Source organism: Lonchura striata, chromosome 3 (assembly GCF_050655825.1).
Source record: "Lonchura striata isolate lonStrDom1 chromosome 3, ASM5065582v1, whole genome shotgun sequence".
Taxonomy (NCBI): domain Eukaryota; kingdom Metazoa; phylum Chordata; class Aves; order Passeriformes; family Estrildidae; genus Lonchura; species Lonchura striata.
Genome location: NC_140705.1, coordinates 53,970,449 through 53,990,803, shown reverse-complemented (window position 1 = coordinate 53,990,803; position 20,355 = coordinate 53,970,449). Strand labels below are relative to the sequence as shown.

Below are 20,355 nucleotides of genomic sequence, written 5' to 3'. Positions count from 1 at the left end.
TGTTTTCTTCCTAGATCTTCTTATATAGCCTTTCTCCTAGGTGATATGGGTTTTCTCTTGCATCTGCTGTATGTTTGCATCTCTCCTTGTCTTGCAGCTGCATGTGTCTTCATCTATAGTAGCATAGAAATGAGAACTGGTGTGTTGACTTTAAGATTTGCTCCCTCACTGATACTGGGATTTTTTTCCCTTTATTTTGGACATCTCTGCACTATGGTTCATGCTAGCATAAATGCCTGACAAATGACAGCAATGTGTTGTTGGCATTTTCTTCACGGGATGGGGAAGGTGACAGAAATGCTACCTCAGAGCCTTTTCCTATATGTTACTGAAAAGGTTTGTGGAAAATTGATGTTCTTTTCATGATAATTCATCACTGGATCTGAGATTACATTGTCTTGAATACATTTGTTTGAATTTATTTTAATTGTTTTTAAAAAGAGATTGGTAGTAAGTGGAAAGAAAATAATAAAGTATTTTAAATAAAGTATAGTGCATTTGAAGATGAAGCCAAATTAAGAGAGCATAAAATTGCACATGGGATATTTTGCTTATATCTTTGGTATGCACCAACTCCTACTCATCACACTTGTAACTCTGAGACCTGGCCCGTTACAGAATGTGCCACACAGCTGTGATGTATAGATGTGCACACATCACATGCCTTACACATTTCTTTAGCACTAAATGTGCTAAAATTAACCATAACTCCGACATTGGTGAAAAACCTCATAGACGCTTGTCAAAAGTTGTGCTAGTTGTCGTCTGTGGTGCCATAGGCTCTCTCATAGGTAAACATAATAACTGACTCGTCATATTTCAAGTGTTTTGATATATTGGCTTATTCATTTAGAAGTGTCACTTCAAGATTATGGCAGCTGTGGACAAGCTATGGAATAATTTGGTGCATGTGCAGTATGCATCTGCCAGCATCCTGCTGGTCAGGATCCCCATCTCTTGCTATTGTGTAACCCACTGTGGGAGCTGAAATCTGTACCACTGATAGGTCTTTAGCCTGATCTGATTTAACCCTGAGATTTTTATGCTTCAGTTTTGAAGACTTTTATAGTAAATAGAAGTGCTCCTCTGTCACATTCTAGGGAAAAGTAATTTTCATTGATTTCATTACTTAATTTCATTAACCAGGGCTAAATAAATCTTAATTATTGTTATTGACCCCAGGTGTATGAAGAAATGAGTCCCAGTGATTTGCTATATTACTAACAAACAGAGAGCATTCACGCTTAGAACTGTTTTTGTTGGGTTTTTGTTGTTCTGATTTATATGACTTGATTGAGGAATATAACTATTCAGAGGTTTCACCGCATTCAACACAGGCAACCCTTTGCTGGATAATCTTTTGATGCTACTGTAACAAATAAAATCATTAATGAAGACAAATACCAGCATCTGTGCTCAGTCCTTGTCTCCATAACACTGATAGAAGACTGGTGTGCTCTTTCTTTTGGTTACTTTGTCTATAGCAGAGGCAAGTAACTGAAATCACTTTTGAAAAGCATTTCAAAGTATTTAAATTTCATGACCCTTAATGTATATACGATTAAAAAAAAACAAAACTGCCTCTCAGCTATCATCACTTCTCTCCATAAAGCGTGCAGCCTGCATTTCCATGGGCAAGCGGCTATTTTGCTGTAGAATTAGCCACCCAGGGCTAAATGTGCATATTGCTGTGCATGGCTAGGGTTTGCTTGACACTTTTTGAAGTGTTGGTATCTGCCTCTCTGCTTTAGAATAATTGTTCCAGGGTGTTAGTCTTCTTATAGGGTGAAGAAGTGACCTTTCCAACATTTTAATGTATCTCTCTCCTTTTACACTGCTTGGTTGATAAGGGAAGTATCTTTCTGCTTTGCACCCGGTTTTATCTTTCAAGTTTTTGGAGAATTTTTTTCTGCACTACTCTTTGCAAGGAAGTAAGAAGTGTGACAGAAAGGTGTGATTTTTAATTTACACCAGAGTTCTCAACAAATAATGACTTTTCACACCCTGTTCTTGTTGCTTAGCCTGGGGGAGGAGTTGTATGGCTACTGTTGTCATATCAAATTAAACCCACTCATGTAATTCAGAAAGGCATTCCTCTTAAACTTAACCCTTCTAAGCTGCTGAAGTCGACAGGCATAAGAGTGTAAACTGAAGTGTGTCTTTTGGAGGATCTCTGCTACTGAAGGATGAAAATGGAAATATTTTATTCAAGGAGTTTTTTTCTTTTTTTGGTTTTCCTTTTCTTTTGAGCACAGATTCTGATGAGGTTTGTGAGGGTGAATCTTCATGTTAGCCTGGAGTTTGCTGCAGGCTTAGGGTATGGAAGGAAATGTTTGACCAACAATGCCAGACACTCATACGTGTGTCTGAAAAACTGATTCCGATAGTGTTGCTGTGCTGTAGATTGCAAGCACGGTCATGGAGCACTTGGTGATCCTTTAGATAGGAGAGCTAAAACACCTTGATAAGAAAATTCCCCTCAGAGAGAGTTTTCTCTTGCTGAGAAGTTCGCAGTGCGGAACAAGCTGTGCCTCTATAAGTTACCTTCCTCTGGGGAGGTCTCTGGTGCTTTGGGGTGTGTTGCACCCCCTTGTCATCCGAGTGTGTCCTTCAGGCAGGAGGCACACAGAATGTGCAGGATTCACCCAGAGGGTGGATGCACCCATCCCGGCTGCCCCAGAGCCTCTGCCTTCCCAGGGCGCACACTGCATCCTCCCAGGTACCACTGGAGCCTGGAGAAGAGAACCAGCAAACAACAGCAGGGCAGTCTCCTCCCTTCCACCTTTCCTGTCCCTGGCTGTTGGTAATTCAGGGTTAAGTGTTTGCTGGGTACCTGCCCTGCCAGGCGGTGCAGAGAGGGTTAAGGTGCTTGGTTGACTGTAAGCATGAATGTGACAGACTCTTATCTGATGGTGGGGCGGCTTGTTTTTTTTTTTTTTTTCCTTCTGTAAAATGTCAGCCATTTCCTGATGAGCCTGATGGTGGTGGCGAATTTCACACCTTTTTTCTTCTCTGTGTGGAAACCTGGGTGTTAATGGTACCGGAGCAGGTCTTGTTTTATAAGGAATGAGGCTGCCTCAGAACAGAGGGAAACCAGGGACGGGAGAGGAGGAGAGGAAAGGGATCCAAGAAAACTGCCACTTACAACAGGCATTAGCTGGATTGTTTTCCACTATTTTTATTCAGAACATGTAGGTATATTATTTCCTAAGTACATTTTTTTAATATGAAATGTTGGAGCTTGGCTTAGAGCTCAGCACAAAAATAATCTATTTTCATTTCAGAGAGAAATTTAACGTTGCAACAATTGAAGATGGAAAGTTGGTCAGTTGAGCAAGTCTGCAACTGGTTGAAACAGAGAAATTTAGGAGAGCTAGTTCCTAAATTCCGTGGTAAGCATTTTTATTGTTTGGGGGAGTGGTGCTGTTTGTTTAGTATATCTTGCTATGCATTTTATTGGCACTCCCTACCTTGTTTTGGTTTGGGGCATGTATGTATTTGCTAACCTCAGACTTTTATAGAAATTTATTAGGGTGAGAACTGACATATATCTGATAAATCAACATAAGTGTACAAATTTGCTACAAAGTCTGAGAAATCCTGGGGGAAGAAATTAAGCCTGTATATAAATAGACACACCTCAAATCAGAGCTGGCAGTTTAAAAGACCTGACAGGGCCTATTTTATGTTGTAGAAATCTTTTGAAATAATGCAAATGTAGCGTGCAAATGTTTTATGTTTGAGTATATAGACACTTCACAGAAGCGTGCACAAGAAACTGTAATGTGAACAGCCTATTGCTTGTCTACTCTGTTAAAAAGCTTGATTTCCTTCATCAGCAAGTAACAGTCTCCTGTGATTCAAGCAAGGCCTGACTTAAAGCAGTAAAATTGTCACCTCTGCTTCTGTGTGTTTCAGGCTTGGCTGTATGTCAGGGGAAGATATCTGGCCAGTGATTAAGACTCCTGGCACTGCTTGGGAAAGGATGGTGATAGCTGAAGATGACTGTCAGCAGTACAAAGCATCCTTCCCTTTGATCCATCTCCCATCATCATGTGTTTAGGCATATAGCATGTAACTGTAACTATAAAGCTATTTTACAGTAATTATTTTATCCCCTTCGATCTGCAGAAGAAGAAATAAGTGGAGCAGCTCTTCTGGCTCTTAATGATCGTATGGTGCAGCAGCTGGTGAAGAAGATTGGGCACCAGGCAGTGCTGATGGACCTAATTAAAAAATACCGGCAACAGAAGAGTGGGCTGGAACCCCTTACATACTGTTGTGAAACAGCTTCTCAAAAATTTCCAGAAGTAATCAGTGGGTGAGTTTGTTCATGGCACAGCAAATTTTGGTCTTGGTATAGTTGTGTTCTTTTCATGGCATTTTAAAACTGGAATTTAATAGCTCTTCATCTGTACCTGGTTTTTATATTTTGAGTATCTGTAACAAATGTGAAATGTAACATTAGATTCTTGTGGTTTTAAACAGGGCATCAACATTCCTGAAACACACCATTAATTAATTTAAACTTCCTTCATATCCAGTTCTGAGTTCTAGTTTTCATTTGAATGAAGCACTGTCAAACTTTCATTATAGCTAAGATTTTCTCTGTTTTCTGTATTAAGCTTTTGAAGAACTTACTTTTAAATGCTTGCAAATCTTGTAGTATAATAATGATTTAGCCAGAGATGGTATTTGTGTCACAGGGGTATTGAAAGTCAGTTTATCAAAGGAAACTCTGGATTTGGTCCAGATGTAAGCATTTAAAATCCCACAGTGGGATTATTGAAATTTATTGTGAAACTACATAGATTTTTAGAAAACAAATTCCAGAGAGATTGTCCTCAGTTGTTACATTCTGGGTCTTGTTTAGGCAGGTTTTCTTTCTTTGTTTGGGGTTTCTTAGGGGATGGAGGAGTGGGCAGAGTTTGTTAGGTGTTTTCGTTGCGGGTATTACTGTGAGGGGTTTGTTCATTCTCCCATTGTTTACCTCCATTCTGATCTATTGTAAATCTTTCAGGGTTATGTTTTTCTGAATATCTTGGCTGAGGAGAGAAATCCTGACCTCTAAGTGGTACCTTTTAAACCCGAGAATCCTGGCTGTCGAGAACAGCTTGCCATGGATCCAAAATGCTTTTTTTTTTTTTTAAAGGAAAGGACTCTAGCACTAAGGCTGCATTAGGCACGGTAGGATTAATCCCAGAGGATTAGAACTGCAGAGCATTTGCCTTCATCCAAAAGGAGTCCAGGTTGTGCACTCCGAGGTGATTAAAAGCCAAAAAAAAGCATGATAGTGATAACTGAGTAACTTCCAAACAATATAGAGCTCATGAGGAAAACTAAACTACACAGGGAGATACATCCTCTTGTCCTTCTGGAAGTATTTGTGAAACTCCTGAGGTAAATGCTCCTGCACTGCTGGAGAGAAGGGGATTGTAGGAAGAAGACTAAGTCACTGCATGTGAGATTTATCACAGGCCTGAAGCATGAGACCACAGCCAGTCTCCACTCTCTGCCTATTTGATTTATAGGAAGATCCTTCTTTAGAGGGTAGAGGTGTCCGCTGTGAAGAAGACTACCATGTATAGGTCCTGTACTTCATCCAAAGTGAGGTGGATATGCCCTGATTTCAGCAGGGGTTCAGAAGAAAACATGTCCTTATGTTTAGGGCAGTTAGAATGTGGCTTTGGATATTTAGCTTTCTGACTTTGTCAGGGGTATTTGGATAGCCTGTGTCTTAGATGTGACTTTCCCATGTGCTTCTCAGCAGGTGCAGTAGCATGAGTGCAACAGTTTTGCTCTGAAGTTCAGCAGACTCAAAAAAAAATTAAATGCTTAAAATACCAAATCTTAGTGAATATAATTTGCATTAAAATCTTCCCCTATCTAATCTCCTTTTTTGTGTCAGCAAGACAGAATAAAATTCAAACAAGTTTAAGATGCATTCAGTCATGTATTTTAGGATGAGTAAAAAGTCAAATGCACTCTGTGCATTTTGGGGTATAAAAATATGGAAAAACAGCTATAGTGAAAAGAGTGTTTTGTTACAAAATTGAAAGTTGTATCTTTATATGCAGATAGCTGTGACTCTTTTCTTAACACTGCAGTGCTTTTCTTAGTGATGTAGTTCAAAATTATTTTTGTCTGTTTGATACATCTTGAACAAAATAAGAATAATTTCTTTTGATCTAGTTCAAGGACTCATGACTTAAGTGTATGAGACACTGTTTCGAACAAATGTAAAATTCGTGGTTCTGACAGTTCACGGTGTATGTGAACTCACATTTCCTCCATTGCTCCCTGATGTTAGGCTGAATTTCAGTGAGTAGAGAAACCACGTTAAGGCTTGCATTTAATAGCATCCACAGCTGGGTGTGTTATCCCCTTGTGGTGCCAGAGAGCAACACTGAAATCTGAGTTTGCATGCTCCTAGCTCCTATCGTGCAGTGCTTGAGCCCAGGTGAAAACCAGCCATCATTTCTGTTTTGCAGAATTATTTCTCAGTCAGGCCAGTTCCCAGAGCTTGCTCACCCTGCCAGGACCAGTGACAGGGTGGACAGGGCATTGCTCAGGGCAGGGAAGAAAGGATCATCATCACAGTCTCTTTCTGAGTCAGCTGAAGTCACTGTGGAGCTTCCAAGAGCCGTCAGCAGTATTTCCCTGTTGTATTTCGCATATAAATGCTATCCCCAGTGCTTTTTGGTGCACTCCTGGCTGCCACCTCTTTATCCTGGTGTCCTTGGCTCATCCTGGGACTGTGTGAATTGTGCTGACCTCTCCTCCCTGACAGAAACAGAAACAAAGTCCTTGGCTGGACATGGAATTTGGAGTACAAAGATGAACACTTTCTGTGTGAAAGTAATAGATTTGGCTTATTAGAATGTGGCTTATATCTCCAGCAGTTTGGATTAGAACATGGAAATAGCATCTTGTGTCTGTCACTGGTTCAGTGGAAGTGTTCTCAGTCACACAGTAGAAACTGCTTATGTGTGTATGAGGAGCTCACACATAGATATTCCCAGGTAAATATTAAGCTCCCTTCCACTTGCACAATCAATTTTTCCTAAGAGCCACACAGAAGATACTAAGGGTTTTTTTTTGTTGTTTCATTTAACTACATGGCTGAAATATATTGTTTCATGGAAAGGGAGAGCTCCCCTTATAAATATGGCAAACTTTAATGTCATTTCCAATAATCTTTTGTGTGATGAGTGCAGCTGAGGCTGGAACAGTTTCTAGAGCATCTTTAGAGTTCAGATGTTCTGAAGAGATGAGGTCAGGAAAAAAAAAAAGTGGTTTATGATTGCCATGAATTCTTGGCAGCATAACAGTATCACCTATCTTAACTCTGTTTTTCTCCCAGTATGGAGTAAAACTGCTGATGTTGGCTTCCACCAACACATCTACCAAAACAAGAAATAACAGGAATGTGAGGAGGGAGAGAAGTGGGCACAAAGGTTAAACGGAAAGTAGTGAACTGGCTCATAGCAAAGTGGGTATCTAGAGATTTTGTTGCTAGTGCTGAGCTAGAGCTGGAGCAAATGGCCAGGAGCAGTGGACTGTAAGATCAGGAAGCATTCAGAGATCTTCTAGAGTGGCTCAAGTAATGAAAAGATGACTTGAAGCTTTTGATTTAACCTCCTGAAAATAGCAACTTTTCAAGATTCTAGGTAAATAAAAATGTATTGAAATGCTGTGTAATTAGCTCTTTTAGCTCACCCCTTACATGTTGCAATGGTTAGTTTTCCCAAAAATTAGGAGATGTCAGGTTATGAAGATGATGTTACTCTGAGAAGGCTGATTTTCTTGGGAATTGTAACTGTGTAGTAAATAGAATATAAGCAGGCAGAACTTTCTACACTTTTCCTTTTATTTTGTCAGAGTTTGATAATTAAACTGAGAAATTGATTAAGAGGCATGGGCATATAAAATCATAACATATTTGGTATGTTGATTTTTCTCCTTTTCTGTTTCTGCCACTGGTATTTTAGAACCCTAAACATCCTCTTTTCTGTAAGCTGAGAAAGACCTGAGCACAAAACCTGAGAGTGATTTTGTTGTTTTTTTATTTCAGGGCTACTGACAGACAGATGTTAAATTCTTCTGGTTTTCTGGTGGAGCAGAAGAAATATCTGTGTTCAGCTGAAAACCAAAAAGGACTAATTGATCATAGAGTGTTAAAGCAAAAGTGAGTTTATAATATATTCATTAAATTTTCCTTACCTTTTGACAATTACATAAATGCTTCATCTTGCTTCATTTATACTTTAAAAAAAAGTGATCTACTGGAGGTCAGGTTCAGGTATATCCAGGTGAATTTAGAAAACAAGAACAGAAATTTATTTGACTGAATGAAATAGCCTGATGGTGTGGTTCCATCCTCAGTCCTTGCTCACTGTTTCATGTTATCTCATGCAGAGGGCAAAATACAGGTTTGTCTTTATTTATCTGACTTTTAGGAATAGTATTTTACAGATACATTTTCAACAACAATCTGACAAATTAGTTATTACAGAGTGGAATATGGCTATTCAATATATTGTGTGCTTGAGGTATCATAAATATAGCACTTGTGAAGGTAGGAATGCTGATTCTATTAGCACACTTATTTTCCTTGCTTATCAAAACAAGCCTGCCTAGAAACTGGAGGCAAGACAATGTGATGAGTTTTTTTCTTTTTTTTTTTTTCTTTTTTTTTTTCTCCTTTGATTTTCTTCTTTGAGATGGGCAGTCAGCATTGAAAGAGAGCCCTATTCCTCTTTCAAGGCAATTATTTTCATGTTTCCAAAGTTTTGTCTGCTTATCATTATTCCCCTTTATTTCCACCTGCTACAGCTTCTCCCTCTGTTGTTCTCCCCTGTAGATATGATTTGATGCTTTTAAAAGGCCTGGTACTTCTGTTTTTAAAATAATATATCAAAAACTCCAAAGGTCCTGTCAGCATTGTTATCAAAGAAACAAACCCAAATCACTTGAACCCTAAGAATAAACAACTAATATGATCCTCCAGTATTTAGCCTTTGCTTCTAAAGGATGCTTATTTTTAATTAGTTTTCCTTGTGCTGTATAAAGAGTTTTAAATGGGTTGTGTGAGACAGAGTAGCCATTACACAATGTACAGTTTTAAATTATTGTTATTTGGCCAGGATTATACTTATAGCCTCTGTCTCCTCATTCATTTCATCCAATCTGAAAAAGAAAACTTAAAATTTTTGTTTGATTTGTTTGGTTTGGTTTTGGGTTTTTCTGTTTGTTTTTGTGTTTGTTTGTTTTAATTTGTCTGTGGTGTTGGGTTTTTGTGGTTTCTTTTTGGCTTTAGTTTTGTTTTCCCAGAAGATTCATGTAGCCACAGCTCCAATAACTGTATGGTTTTGCTGGAAGTGAATTAGTAGATGCTTTTATGGATTATTAATGCTGGTGAATTAGCTCCAATTTCTCTGTGTTTCTTGTGTAGGTAGTCTTAACAATGGTGTTAAATACACTCTTCTATATTACTAAATATTACCAAAATATCAAAGAAAACTGTTTAAACACAAAAATAAAGACTAAGTGGATGAAGAAATTGTATAATTTGTTTTCTTGTATTGAAAATGGGCATACATAAAACCAGATGAGGTTTCCAACCTACTCCAATGGAACAATGTTATGCTAGCAATGACAGAAGTAAAACCAGCTCATCTTTTTGTGAATCTCCCAAGAAGATTAATCTTGAAACAGTGCCTGTCTGTGAAGAGAATAAAATAGGGAGGACAGTTCAATAAATGCACTTCCCATATTCTGCTTTTCTATACTGGAGTACTAGCAGTTTTATGGCTTCTAACAGCCTGGGGTTTATCTTGTTGCTAAGACAGAGGCTTTTATTATTTGTAAATACCTGATACTGCTGTGGAAAACTATCCTTTTATTGGTTGGTTTATATGTTCTGTCTGCCTTTCCTCAACATATTTGCTTAGCAAAATGACATCCCTAATGTATCCCTTTTCCACTGTTTCCACTATGATGGTCCAGCTGTTTTCCCTCAAGAGTAATGTCCTGGTACATGTTTATTTGTACATTTATTTTTTTTTTTCCTATAAAAATGTGTTCTGTAGCTCTTGAGTGCTGTGTAACAGGTTTACTGTCTGAATGAATGCATTGGAGTAATTTGCTCAGAGCACAAGCAGGAGTTACCCTGCCAGCCAGCCTCAACAGGTTTGAACTTCCCTGTTTGCTGTGAGTTTGGAAGGTGTGGTCAGTGCTCAGCTAAACCTGGGCCTGCTATGTGTTCATATACCAATAAAGCTGTTGCCAGCATTGACAGAATCTTGATGCTAGTGCCTGCATAAATTTGAGCTGATAGCAATGACAACAAACTGGAAGATTTACAATTACCTTTACATTTGCCTTAATAAATTTGGCATCCGTCACTAAGATGGCCGTGATGGCCCGCATGGGTCATTCATTTCCTCAGTGGAGGACATGTCTTTAACTAGGCCAGTCTCACATCTTTTTTGGTCAGGCTACAGCAACTGCCCTGACTGCTGGGTAGCTACGTCTGAAGTGCCTTTAATTATGATATGTCATTCTGTTAATGATCTGTAGACAGCTCCTTGCTTTGCCTCCCCTGTTACCTATACATCACTATTTTTCATCTGTTTGATGTGCAGAAATATAGTTATGGTTGTGCTTAAAAAAAAAAAAAAGAAAATTTTAAAAGGAAAAGAGAAAAAGAGCTGCTAGCCTGAAAAATTGGCACCTAGTCAATTACTTCAAATGATTTTGCTCCATTTACACAAGAGGGCACATATTACTTTTAGATAACATACATATACACACAAATGTAGTTATAACCCTACAGTGAAAACTCAGCAGGACTGTGCTTTTTAATGTATAGCTTAAAAGTTTCTTAGTTTCTAAGCAAAGACCTTATTCTTGATATCATCATGTATACCAGACATAATTCTGATGATCTTTTTTTTCAGTTAGCTCATAAGGACATGAAAAGCAGACTTTAAAAAACCATGTTAAGTCTTTGATGGTGGTCAATAGTAGGAGAGAAGTACTGCCTGTCTATTTTGTTAAGAAGTACAGATGTTAGATGCTGTCTGATTATACATTTGGTATAACATACCAGAAAAACAATTTCACAATTTCATTTTTATTATTTCTGATAATTTCACTTAAATTGTTATTGCATCTTCATGAAACCTGTCTTATCTGTGAGTTTTGGTTTGGTGTGTTCAGGACCTGCAGGAGGTGCTTTAAATTTAAGTTTTTTATTTATATGGATGCAAGAATTTCTGCCACTTTTTTTGTTTTAAGTCAGCATTTCATGTCTGTTATTGCAGCAGGATACTTAAGGATACTATTCTAAAGGACCTAGAGGACTTGTAACAATACCTATTATCTGTTCTTGTTGTCTTAATGTTTTGAAAGTCAGGACAACAGGATTCATGGTTTTGGAGCACCTCAGGTCATCAGAGCTGAATTTATTGACATGGTGCTGTGAGTCTTCCTCAGAAGTTTGGAGGAAAAAAGAAATAAATTGCTGTCTTTTCCACACCAGAAATGAGCAAGTTTTACAAATGACTTGCAGAAGACACTAATTGCATTGCCTTATTAAGGTCTAGCAGAGTCATAACAGCAACACAACAAAAGTTCCAAAACCCCATAAAATTCTTTGAATACAGTATAACATATGGTGTGAAATATGAATAAACCCTGTTTCTTTTAATTGGCTGGATTTAACTGGCAGTTTTGTCAGTCAGATTCCCTAAGGAGCATTTTTTCTTCCCCTTTCTGTAACCCACAGCTGCTGCCCTCGCATGAGGTGAAAGTGCAAAGCCTTCCCTTATGTGATGTAGCTCCTCAGACTGTCAAAAAGCCTGGGCTCCTTCTAGAAGAAGGTTGTGTCTACATCTCACAAACTTTTTTGGAAGCAGGTTAATGTTGACTGTAACTTCGTGGCCATACTGAACATGGTGGTTTCTATAGAATGGGTACTGCAGGGGAAGGTGAAGAGGGAGCTGCTCTGGGAAATGGGCAGCTTTGGCACATCTCGGAGCTCCCACATCCCAGCCTTGCTGAAGTTAACACTGCTGTGGGTAACTTCTTTTTCAGTCTAAAGGATACCTGCCCTTATGCTTAGTGGGAGCTGAAAAATATAAGACATCACCAAGCACTAGGTAGACTGCAAATCCCAGGCTTGAGAGAATAACTGGGAAACCTTGTATTTGTGCTCAAAATTTGGAAATGACAGTGAAGCACGGAAAGAGAATGGCATGAGGATCTTTCAGGCACAGATATCAGAATTGTGAATAGAAAAATGGTGCCCTTTTTTATCTGACTATTGAGAGGAAGAAAAGTGGTTTTGGCATTTCATCTTCTCTCATAATGTCTTCCTTTTGATGGAAATAGCCTTTGCAACCTTAAATGTTGGCATAACATTGAAAGCATATTATACATGTGTTAGGGAAATGGAATGTTTTTTTACAGCTGAAGACTTTTCCTTTCTTTCACATCTACAAGTTCCTTGTTTTCTCCTCTGTTTTCTCCTTGAATTTGTTGACATGGATTTTCTTCCAGACTACAGCGCTTCAGACCAGAGTCTCTTGCTGATGTGTGCTGTAGATATGTGAAAGGTTACACCTTCATTTATGAATAATGGGAATCTACTGAGACTTCACCCACATGCTGAGTTTTATGTGGATGTACCAAAAAGGGGAACAACCCATCAAAGTCAGCAAATTTCTTCTTAACTGCCATGTCCTTTGACTAAATGGGATCTGAGCTGGTACAGCAATGGGTGCCTGACTCATGGACTTTAGCAGACAATAAGAAAAGCTTGTGCCACACAGCCAGTTTATGTGTGTGCTCAATTGGCCTTTAAATCGCATTTTCCTCTAAATGAACTAAATAGATGCAAGAAACTGATCCATCTTACCAGTATGTTCAAGAAGCTTAAAAAAACTAAAATCTTATTATGGTTTAGTATTTGATCTTCTTTCTAGATCTCTTTGGCTCTTTACACAGCTATCTTGATTGAGTTATTGGTATTGATATCAAGATTATTTTTACTGACTTGTTATAGCTAATGCTCTGTGCATCTGTGTGTTGTATGGAGCTGAACTTGGAGACATGATGCTGTGTTTACTCCCCACTCTTCTCTCCAGTGCAATCTGCAACCATCACTGAATGGTCTGGGTGGCACTGCAAATGTGTAACTCTTTGTCTTTTTGGCAGTAAAACGAAGTATTCCCTCGGATTAGGGATGGCAGGGGTTATATAATTCAAATAGATGGGTCTTTGAGGGCTCTTTGAGGTTTTTTGCTGTTTGTTTTTTTGGCTGGTTGGCTGGTTTGTTGTGAGGTATTTTTCCATCTGAAGGAGACAAATGGCTCCTCCCAAAATAATGCTGTTTTATAGCTTCATGACTCAGTAAACATGCTGTGCGTGAGCAGAGTAAGGTTACAATGGAGACAAAGAAGGAAATAGCTGTGTGAGACAGGACTGTGACTGAGCACATTAAAGTGGCAATCTACAAAAACTGAGTGGTTAAAGCTCTGTGAATAGTTGTCTCCTTGCTGAGGAAGTACTTCTTGGGATGCAGTTCCTTACTGCAGCTAAGCATAGAGAGACCAGCTTGGTTCATCTGAATTGGTATTTGTTTCACCTCATGAGAAGTCCTTTTAGGGACTTAAACTGTGAGAAAACGAAATGAAAAGAATAATTTAGAACTTTGTCACTGCAGATCCTTGTAACTTGCTGTAGGATTCCCAGTACCAGCGAGAAAGGGGTGTAATTAAGTCAGACATGTGACAGCAGAGAAAGAGGGATGCTGAAATTTTGCCTTAGCTAGCTATTGGATTGATTCCACTGTAGAATCAAAAGTCTCAAGAACTGAGAGACAAGGAAAAATGTAACTTGAGATTTTGAGATTTTTTTCCAGTTTCAAGATTTTGATCTCATTTCTGCCTCAGGTTAGCTAGAGGAGGTGTAGCCAGAAACAGGCTACGTATATTTGTACCTAAATCTCAAAACTGTGTGTGTGCACTGAGATTTATGTGTAGAGCCAAAACCTTCCTTGATTGTGGAGAACAACATTACAGCTGAACAGAACTGTTCTTTTAGTTAAGCAGCCTTGCATGTGAGCATTTCTGAGGATAAAGTTTATGTGGAGTTGTGTCTCTTTTCAAACAAGCTTATATTTCATTGTAAAATATTACAGCATGTGTTTAATATGACTTCCCAACAGCAATGAGTCCAGCTAAAACTAGTAAAATATTTAATCTCATGCAGTGTGGAGACCAGAGGAATTTTTGGATCTTGTTTGGAGAGCAGGGAATTATTTTGTGTTAGGTAAGGTAAATGAAGATAAATGAAACTTGGAGCGTTTTTGTTGCCGTGGCAAGTGTGAAGGGACTGGTGAATGGGAGAGTTGCCATGATTCCCTGATTATTAGCCATCCCAACTGCAAGAAAATTTTATTTTCTCAAGTGACTGAATGTAGTCCAGCATGCCCAAATCTAACCTGCTATAAACCCCTCCACTTTTTGGAATTGAAAACACCATGTAGTAATTTGCAGCCTGTGCACTACATCACTTCCATCAGGAAAGTTGGTGAAGGTACAGGATGCAAACTTAAAGGCTGCAGAGCTGCTCACTGATGCTACATCAAACATCTGCGCTTTGTTTGCATAGAAGGGATTTCCAAGTGATTTCAGGATCTAATGGGGTTTATTTTCCTTTGTGTATATTAATTTATCACGAAAAAAGGACATGAACATGTCTGTGTGGATAAATTGTCACTTCCTGCACAACTTTGCCTTCTTTTGAGGCTGCAAAGTACAAACAGAACTTCACTGCACCTTGCACCTACTGTTAACCATCTGTGTCCCATGAAATCTGGTGAGCTTGAAAAGACAGCAGCCCTGACCATTTTGTGCCTGTTTTACATGGGGAAATGGTAGTGTGTGAGTACTTCTACTGATGTTGGGAGCAGAATACAGTACTGAAGCTATATATTTTTTTCCCTCAGCGCTGCATTGTCATTCATGGTAGGGCTGGCGTTGGTGCAGTTATATCAGGGATATAGAGTTTTTGACAACCTACAAGATATATTAAAAAATGCCAAGGTGATGTGGCAGCATAAGCAGGTCAGGAAGTTTGAGAGTTATAGGACAACCTACTAAAGAAGGTATTGAGACTATAACTGGCTGTTGGGACCCACTTTTCACTGTGTTCTCTTGGAATGAGGATTTGGGCAGCCAGTGGTAATAACCCTACCTCATGCTCACCCCAGCTGAGGTGTGACTTCTGTATGTAGCAGTCATGGTGTTCTTATGACAGGAGCTGCTGGGCTGTGTCTGCTTTGTTTTCAGACATGAGCTGATGATAACTGCCTTCATCCCTTCCTTGCCCTCTCCTGTGGGAGGACAGCCTTAAGTAATGTCACATGTAGTATTTTATTCGATTAAGCTGTTTGTCTTGCTGGAGAGGAAAAATAAATGAAGAGACATAAAGGTGTTTTGCAGCACCAGCAAGCCCCCACTGACTTCTGCTTTCAGCCTTCAGTTAGGAAGCACCTCCTACTGACTGCTGGCTGTTACATTACACATTTGATATCTGCTTTTTAACTCTGTATGTATTGATCGCTGCTTTTGTAGATATTCTTTATGGAGAAACAAAGACAGCAGGCCTTGAATTTCTATAGCAAGAACTTTCCCTTGTGTTGTGTTTTTCCATGTAGTTCTCTTTCCCTCCTGCCTGCATTTCCATAGAAGAAAGATGTGATGGTGATCATACAATCTTTTCTTTTATAGAAAAAACCTGAAATCATTTTTTGCGAGACACGAGATGTTGCAGTGGACAAGTTCTTATGTTTTGCCAGACTTCCCTTATGATGTCAAGTGCATATTAGCAGAAAAAAAATGCCCTGATCACAGTATGAGGATAAGAATTATTGAATTTTTACAAGCAGACATGACAAAATACCTGGAAGGATCACTGTAAGTAAACACCATTCAATTTCTTGGGGGCATTACCTGTTTTCTGCAGACATAAATTTTAAAATTGATGTAAAGCTATTCTCTAATATATTTGCTTAAAAAGAGGCTAAGGCCTGACACCTACTGAAACCAATAGAAAGATTTCTTGCAAGCCTTTAAGCTGTGCCCTTTGTTATTTGGAGGGCAATTGGTTGCCTGAGAAATAGTCAGAAGTAATTTAATCTAGATCAGTATAGACTCCAGTGTTTAATACTGTCTAGAAAACCAAGTATTTCTTTTCTATCTCCATCTTGTTTGCACAGGTATCCGAACAGTCAGCAATATAACATTGTTGTCAATGCTCTGCTCCAGGCATACCCATTCCTTGATGAAGATGGGAATGGCTTTGTAAGTATTGTGGGCTTTCCCCACATAATTAATCACAAGAAAATAATCTAGTTCATAGGAAATCGATATCAATTTCTTATATGCTGGTTCTATTCAGAGCGCACGCACTTGGCTCTGTTTGGCAAATCACATTTTTATTTCATTATGTCAATTAAAGATTAATGCAGGTATAGCTGTACCTGCTACCATGCAGACCTGTCTGTAGATTAAAACCCTGGTTGCTTGTTAGGTATATTTTCTTTCTGGGCTGATTTCTGCCCAGGGATAAATTTAAATCTGTTTTTTTTTTCTATTTTTAAAAACAAAGAAGCCAGCTCTTTTTGGGAAATTGTCTGTATGATAACTAACATGTGACCGATGCTCTTGCAATGTATTATGATTGTTTGTGTGTTAGATATGAAACATGCAGTAATACTAGTGGTTTAAAGAATCTAGGTCTAATTTAAAAAAAAACCAAAAACATTTAAAAACAAATTTTGGAATATCATTGGGGGAAATAGCAGAAAGCAGTGGAAGGAGATGATTTAAATCTGAACTACATTTTTTTCACTTGTGATCCAGAATATCCGTCTGTGGTCTTGGACAACAGTGGTCACCTTTTCACTTCACATCATTGCTTTGCCATGTGATACTTTTATACCGTCCTGTAAAAGCTTGTGGGCCTCAGTGGGGACTGTTAGCTTTAAACATATATAAATATCTATCTCACATGCCATTACTGTAGAAAACAAAATAATTTTGGGAATAAAAAAAGAGTTGAGGCTTAAGGGTTACTATTCTAGTTCTGCCGTGAGCCCAGGCGTTGTTGAAGAGAAGGGACTGAAGAAAACAAACACATCTCAAAGAGAAGAGAGGGAGCAAAAGGACCAGAGAGAAACAGTTTGTACTCATTTTTAGTCAGGATACCTCTCTGAATACCCCAATGGTGGTCCTTGGGTCCTGAGTAATGTGTGGCTTCATCTGGCTCCCTCTATGATGAGGAGCTGAAATGATATTCAGCTTGTTCTGAAGATAATTTTACAGACTTTTTTTAAAACTGTTTTTAAACAGAGATTCTTAACGTAGGTTTTTAAAGGGCTCTAATTGCAGAAGGACCATAGGCTAAGTGAAACTACTTATAACTCTGTTCTTTGGGAAATAGTCTTTACTTACCACATGGATGACTGAACTGGTGCTGGCAGAAGTTATGTGATGGGGCAGAGATTTCAGAGTGGTTTTTATTTATTTTTTGATCTTTTCCCCCATTCTTACTAGAAAGCATTCTGGCAATAACTGCAATAAATAAACAAGGAAGCTGGAATTAACAGTTTGCAATATTGCTAGTCTACCACTTTCTGATCCAGCCCCCCTCTATTGCCTGTGTTGCAAGAGGAAAAGTTGCACAAAAGGTGTATGCCTACATTCTTAAGTTTGGAGGAGGGTGTGAGAATGAATTAGTATTTTTTATTTGGCTTACTGTTAGACATTCTGTTCTGCCTTCTTGATCATAAATGCTATAAATACATATTTTTTCTTGATCTGAGACAGTTGTGCGTTACAACAGTAACGGCTTAAAACAACCCTACAATATATGCATAGCTACTTATCACAAAACTTGCAGTAAAATTGAATTCATATACCTTTGAGAAGCAAATGAACAGCAAAAAAAAATTGACAACAAATATTCTTTTTCTTATCCTTGAAAAGATCTTCAGCAATTTAAAAAAAGCAAAATTTTTGTAGACTTTTCTTTTAAAATTACTCTAGCTGTTAAGGGACTATAATTATTCCTTGCTGTTCCTTATAATAGTATTAAAATAGAAGATGTAAAATATTGATTACTGAGAGGTTTTGAATACCTTTAAGTTGTTTATCTATAGTAATCAAACAGTTGCTGTTATTATTACAGTTTTTAAAATAGTATATTGAAAACATTGAAGAAATAGACTATCGATAAAATTCAGAGGAAAAGGAGACTGATAGGTAAATGTAGAAAAGGAAAACTAGCATGAGAGTAGTCTTTCAAGCAAAAATGCTAGTTACATTCTTTGTTAAACAGCATTTATATGTAAACTTCTGTAGAGGCAGTTCATTTAATGTGGTTTTGGTGTTGACATTGGGAAGGGAGGAATAGCACTCCAAGTTCTTATTTTTCTGTGGACTCCAAAGACAGCCTTAGGTGGCGAGCTGTGCACAAATGTCAGTGTTTGATAGACAGCCACCACCTTTTTGTGTCTTGTAAGGCTGGAGAATGGGAGACACCAAACATGGCAATTCAGCTGGGCTGGTTTCTGAGAATAATGGTTTCCAGTAGTGGTAGCACAATAAAGTTATTTGGGACTATTTAGAATACCAAAAAGTCTGTTTTCAATTATTGGACTTTCTATTTCTTTTCAAAGTTGTTGGAAAAATAACTTGTGGCATGCATTTTAAAAACCAAAAGGCCTAAGTGCAGTTTGGAGTACCAAGGTCTGTGTTCCCTCGGGTGTGCTGGAGCTCACTTCAGCTATTGAGTATTATCTTTCTGCCGTGTAAAATGCTCTATACCACTGTGTTGTTAATGACATTCATTTACTGCTTGTTATTTATTGCTGTGCTGTATCTCAGTTCCTAGATTCATTTTAACTCTAAAGTTATGCTTAAAAGGAAAGCAGTTTCTCAGCCTCTGGGGTGGATGAGCAGCCACAGCATTTGCTGGGCTCTGCAAAAGGCTGCAGTAGTTCTTAAAGAGATGTCCTGAGAAGGTCTGCCAGTGGTGGGTGTGATTTTAACCTCAACTCACATGTCTTGCATTTTAAAGCCCTTCACCAGAAATCCATGTGTTCTGGCTGCCAGAAGGGTGCAGCAGGAACTGTTCTGGGTTCCTCCCTGGCCAGTGTGCATGCCTGTGTGTCTGGGCAGGGGCAGGCAGTTGGGCTTCCTGGATGAGGAAAGGGAAAACTCACCCCATGAGAGATCTTAGGATTCCGGAATTCACATTTTCATCTGGCCAAGCGCAGAAAACCAGAATGTAAAGAACTTGATGTTATTGATGTACATGGATGGAGAAACTTTGAACTGTAAGTCAGCACTTTAATTGCAACATTTTTGCAGAAATTTAGTGACATGAACTGGAAAAGGGAAAGATTTCTGGCAAACATAGAGGAACAACAACGAAAACCAAACATAAGAGCACCTAAATTACCACAGGATTTTTGTGACAGGAAAAAAATTACTTGCAAAACTTTAGGCATTCCAGGTTTTGTGTGGTTTGTTTCTAAAATACTGGACTTTTGTTTCCTAACATACTTATTTACACCTCCAAATTATTTTAAACAAATAATTTAAACAATGTGTATGTTATGTAGAACTATAGTCTAATATTTTCAATCTCATACTGTTGCAATTAGAGGTTATTAAAAGTTTGTGGTTTCAAGATTTATTAGTAGATTATTCACAATTCTGTTTTCTCAGTTAAAAATTTTTCCATTTAGTTTTACAGTGTGAAAAAAAAAATACTCTTCTGTGCCGTCAGTCCTTTTCAAAGAATATCCAATTCGGTATCGTCAGGACAATGGTTATGACCCTAAATAAATTAATTTACAAATAAAGTAATGAATAAGCCACTTATATACTATGAATTTGAAAATAATGTTATTTATGAGGTCAGTCTAGAAGCAGGGATTAAGAATTATCTAAAATTCTAAATAATGATTTAGAAAAAATTTTCTACTAATAGTAAAACTCATTTAAGAAGTGGGGTACCTGGAACAAAATTAATTCCAAGATTAACTTTTGGTAAGAGTATTTTAAAGTGACTACATAAGGAAGTTTTGCCATGGTATTTCCTTCTATTTACAGAACAATGCTATCCTAAACTAACATATGACATTTAAAAAAATAAAAGTCTTAATTTAATCATGGAATAGTTTATTAGATTTGTAATGTGTATTGTAACCAGTACAGCATTTGTAAGTTACAGACAAATAGCTTATATAGAAAAAGTGAAGGTCATAAACACAGC

The 20,355-nt window shown here is 38.1% G+C and overlaps 1 protein-coding gene across 3 annotated transcripts in view; it reads left to right on the top strand.

Moving 5' to 3' along the window:
- Positions 1-3,059: 3,059 nt before the first annotated feature.
- Positions 3,060-20,355, top strand: part of SAMD3 (sterile alpha motif domain containing 3) — a 41,749-nt gene continuing 24,453 nt past the window's right edge. For all 3 annotated transcript variants that reach the window (XM_085575146.1, XM_085575145.1, XM_077781759.2), the window contains exons 1-6: positions 3,060-3,191; positions 3,285-3,392; positions 4,132-4,321; positions 8,075-8,188; positions 15,801-15,986; positions 16,289-16,373. In XM_085575146.1, the coding sequence (XP_085431272.1) occupies positions 3,314-3,392; positions 4,132-4,321; positions 8,075-8,188; positions 15,801-15,986; positions 16,289-16,373 (654 nt within the window). In that variant the 5' untranslated portion in view covers positions 3,060-3,191; positions 3,285-3,313. The remainder of the gene's footprint in view (positions 3,192-3,284; positions 3,393-4,131; positions 4,322-8,074; positions 8,189-15,800; positions 15,987-16,288; positions 16,374-20,355) is intronic.